Source organism: Amphimedon queenslandica, unplaced genomic scaffold, assembly GCF_000090795.2.
Source record: "Amphimedon queenslandica unplaced genomic scaffold, v1.1 AMPQUscaffold_13273, whole genome shotgun sequence".
In the NCBI taxonomy this organism is placed as follows: Eukaryota; Metazoa; Porifera; class Demospongiae; order Haplosclerida; family Niphatidae; genus Amphimedon; species Amphimedon queenslandica.
The window spans coordinates 141221-144437 of NW_003546491.1; the positions used below are offsets into that span (position 1 = coordinate 141221).

General features: G+C 33.8%; 2 protein-coding genes across 2 annotated transcripts in view; both read right to left on the bottom strand.

Moving 5' to 3' along the window:
• Positions 1–225, bottom strand: part of LOC109583887 (cell wall integrity and stress response component 4-like) — a 4031-nt gene extending 3806 nt beyond the window's left edge. The window contains exon 1 of the mRNA XM_019999395.1: positions 91–225. Coding sequence (XP_019854954.1) covers positions 91–196 — 106 coding nt within the window. The 5' untranslated portion in view covers positions 197–225. The remainder of the gene's footprint in view (positions 1–90) is intronic.
• A 1486-nt stretch (positions 226–1711) lies between these two features.
• On the bottom strand, positions 1712–3210 carry LOC100639575 (ephrin type-A receptor 4a-like). The gene is made up of 5 exons (XM_019999377.1): positions 3029–3210; positions 2889–2981; positions 2729–2842; positions 2579–2664; positions 1712–1912 (listed from the first exon to the last, which is right to left on the bottom strand). Exons 1-5 carry the CDS (start codon positions 3116–3118, stop codon positions 1741–1743), a joined length of 555 nt encoding a protein of 184 aa, XP_019854936.1. The 5' UTR covers positions 3119–3210; the 3' UTR covers positions 1712–1740.
• Between the last annotated feature and the right edge of the window lie 7 nt (positions 3211–3217).

The window sequence follows — 3217 nt, forward strand, 5'->3', positions numbered from 1 at the left end:
GTAAGAGTTCCTGGTATTGATGGAATTGGCTCTACAAGGAACAACAAAACTAGTTATTAATTACGTTTTGAATTACAATACATATCTTACCTACTACAACTGATATCAGTGGATAGTCATTATGTTCCAATGGTATTAATCCATTACTGCTATCAAGCTCATAATTTAATGGTCCATTGTATTGTTGATAATACATTGGATTACTATTAGTGGTTACATTGATTACTAATATATCTCCATACTGTACTTCAATATCACTTGTAAAGTTATATACATTACCATTACTTGATGTAGCAGCAGAAGCATCAACAGTTAGTGCATGAATCAGTTCAGAAGAACGTTTTAAATAAATGTTAGGATAATGTTTGCTTGTATCCTGATTCTGTGTAATACCAATTATCCAGTTAGTAATAGTACCATTACATGTGAACTGTATATCAGGAAAAGCTCTTGTATCATTGACTGGTATTACATTAGTAACTGATAGACTGTTTGTATTAAATGAACTGTCAATTGGAGGATAGTTGCAACTGTTACCTATAAAAACATTAAATGATAAATACATTTCATTAATGACATACCTAATGTAATTGGATGTATTAAGATACTTGAGTTTTGTAATATTATTTCACGATCTTCAGGATCTTTGTCAACCCTATCATCTCTAATATCAACTACTCTTCCAATTTGACCAGTACCAGTTACTTTATAAAATCTAACAACACTTATATCATCAGGAGGTTGATATACTCCTAGTCTGTAACCTCTATTAAAGTCATCCTCAAAGGTTAAAGGAGTAGGTAATGTAACACGATACAGTCCATTGGTGGTGAAATTGTCTGGAGATAATCTAAGTTCAACAGATGCTCCATCTCTATAGTTACCAAGTGTTTCCCTCCATATCTCTATTCTAGGATATTCAGTCCTATTACCAGTTACAGTTCTAATATCAACTCCAACTAATACTTCAGGCATTGAACTCATGCAATCCTCACTGAACTGCTTATCAGTGATGATCCATCTTGTTTCTACTGATTCTGCTAGTCCTGCAGTAGTTTGTCCATTGTTGTTAGTACTGCCAGTTTTAGCCTCCAGTAAGCTTAGTTCCATAAATCCTTCAGTACTACAATCATTAGACTGTACTGTACCATTTAACAATAACAACAATAAAGAAAGGAGAGAGAGAGGAGAAGAACTCATCTTGACTGTTACACAATCTCTGGAGCATGCAATGTTGATTTTCACTCTTAACATCATGACTCCCACACCTTAAATAGCCTTAACATATTGAGGATCCACTCATTACTGTTATTAGCTTTAAAAGGATTCTGTGTACTGCTTGCATGTGTGTGCATGTACAAAGATTCTGTACAAGTATAATTCATTTATGAGTATGATATTCATGTAGTAATGAGTATTAATTGCAATAAAGAATAAACACAGCTGTTTTATACTTGAAGTATTAATATTTATAAATGAACCGATTCCACTTATAACACACATCAGAAAGGATTAGTCTCATGTAGCCAGTCCCATCCTCCTTTTTGACATTTGGATGGCCAAATGTCAAAAAGGTGGACGGGTCTGGCTACATGAGACTAAAAAAGGATTGCTTTACAATATCATCATTAACTATAGAATGCATTATAGCAAATAAAAATGCAGCAACATACAATTAATAATATTAATGTACGGAAAACAAAGACAATGTACAGGTTTATAAACTGGCAACACAATCAATCAGTTCTTGTACATGTACTGTAAGTCGGTGTAGAGGGAGTGGCTTGTTTCTAAAGCTCCACCCAGTACAGTAACAGGATCCTCTTTATTAATCATTAGTAATTGTTTATCAGGTGAGGAGAAACTTGATGATATATCTGAGAAACTTGGACGATCATGAGTATCAGGATTCCTATACAATACAATGATGACATCACTATTATCAAGAGTAAATAATACCTATTCAGGTTAGGTAATATTTACTCTTGTTGCTACACATACTAATTGCACACGGAAGCACGAGGTAATTGTGTATGATTAATTTGATTATAATTGGACGAAGCCCACTAAAGCCGAACATCCACTATGATAAATTTGTTGAAAGCATACTTTGTGGTTACTTTGATGTGTGTCAACTTAGTTGCCTGAAATAGAACAGTGTTCTGTTTCAGGTAATGAAATTGCTGTTGATTTCAACAAAGTGTCCTAGTGAACACTGGGCTTAAGATGAAATATGCGTCTGTTTGTCTGCATTGTACAGGCAGTAGGATCAAAATGGCTGCTATCGGCAAGTCTGAGTGGTCAGCAAAATGAAACTGCTATCCAAAAACTTCTCTAGCAGCAAGGAAGGTCATACAACACAACAGTAGCGTGGCTTGATGCTCAGGGCTGAGCTCCTTCAAATGTTTTACTTCTTCTAGTAAGTTCACATTATTAGGATGTACACTCACTGCACTGTGTATAGTGCATTGGTATATAATGCCATTATGGATATTATTAATTTGACACAAAAGGTCAATATTTGTGTTAAATAATTATGTGTAGATACTTTTTGTCTTACAGTATAATAAATACATACCAGCATTGCATCATTAGTTTATACATTGGTTTAGGACATCCTGGAGGAGGTGGTAATCTATAGCCTGAATCAACCAGTCTAATGCACTAAAAATATAATAGATTAACAATAATAATTATTATTACTATTATTTAAATGGTATATAAATACTTCTTGATTAGTAGAGTTTTCAAATGGTTTGTGTCCTATTGACCAAATCTCATACATTACAGCTCCATAACTCCACACATCACTAGCACTCGAATATTTCTTATAATGTAATGCCTATACATACACAATTCAATATTCTAATTATATAGTTTCTAATTACTTCTGGTGCTGTCCATTTTATTGGAATCTTTTTTGATTGTGAAATATAATAAGATTCATCTTGTAGATCCCTTGACATACCAAAGTCAGCAATCTGAGACCATACTATATAAAGTCCAATTGTTAGTACTAATCTCTTACCTTGCATATTCCTGTTCCTTCATCTGATACTAATATATTTCTTGCTGCAAGATCTCTGTGAACAAACTTCTTCCTTGACAAGTACTCCATTCCTGAAGCAATTTGACGACAAAATGAGAGCAAAATAGAAGGAACTGATGATAATACTAACTCCCCAGGACTAAGAGAAGAGAGAGACAAGAGATATTA

Bases quoted from the DNA above. Each gene is read 5' to 3' on its own strand.
- LOC100639575 (XM_019999377.1), bottom strand. From the start codon at position 3,118: ATGGAGTACTTGTCAAGGAAGAAGTTTGTTCACAGAGATCTTGCAGCA. The intron at 2,843-2,888 runs GTAATTAGAAAC...GTGTATGTATAG, and splicing joins TAAAATGGACAGCACCAGAA to GCATTACATTATAAGAAATA. The intron at 1,913-2,578 runs GTATGTATTTAT...TGTATTGTATAG, and splicing joins AAACTAATGATGCAATGCTG to GAATCCTGATACTCATGATC.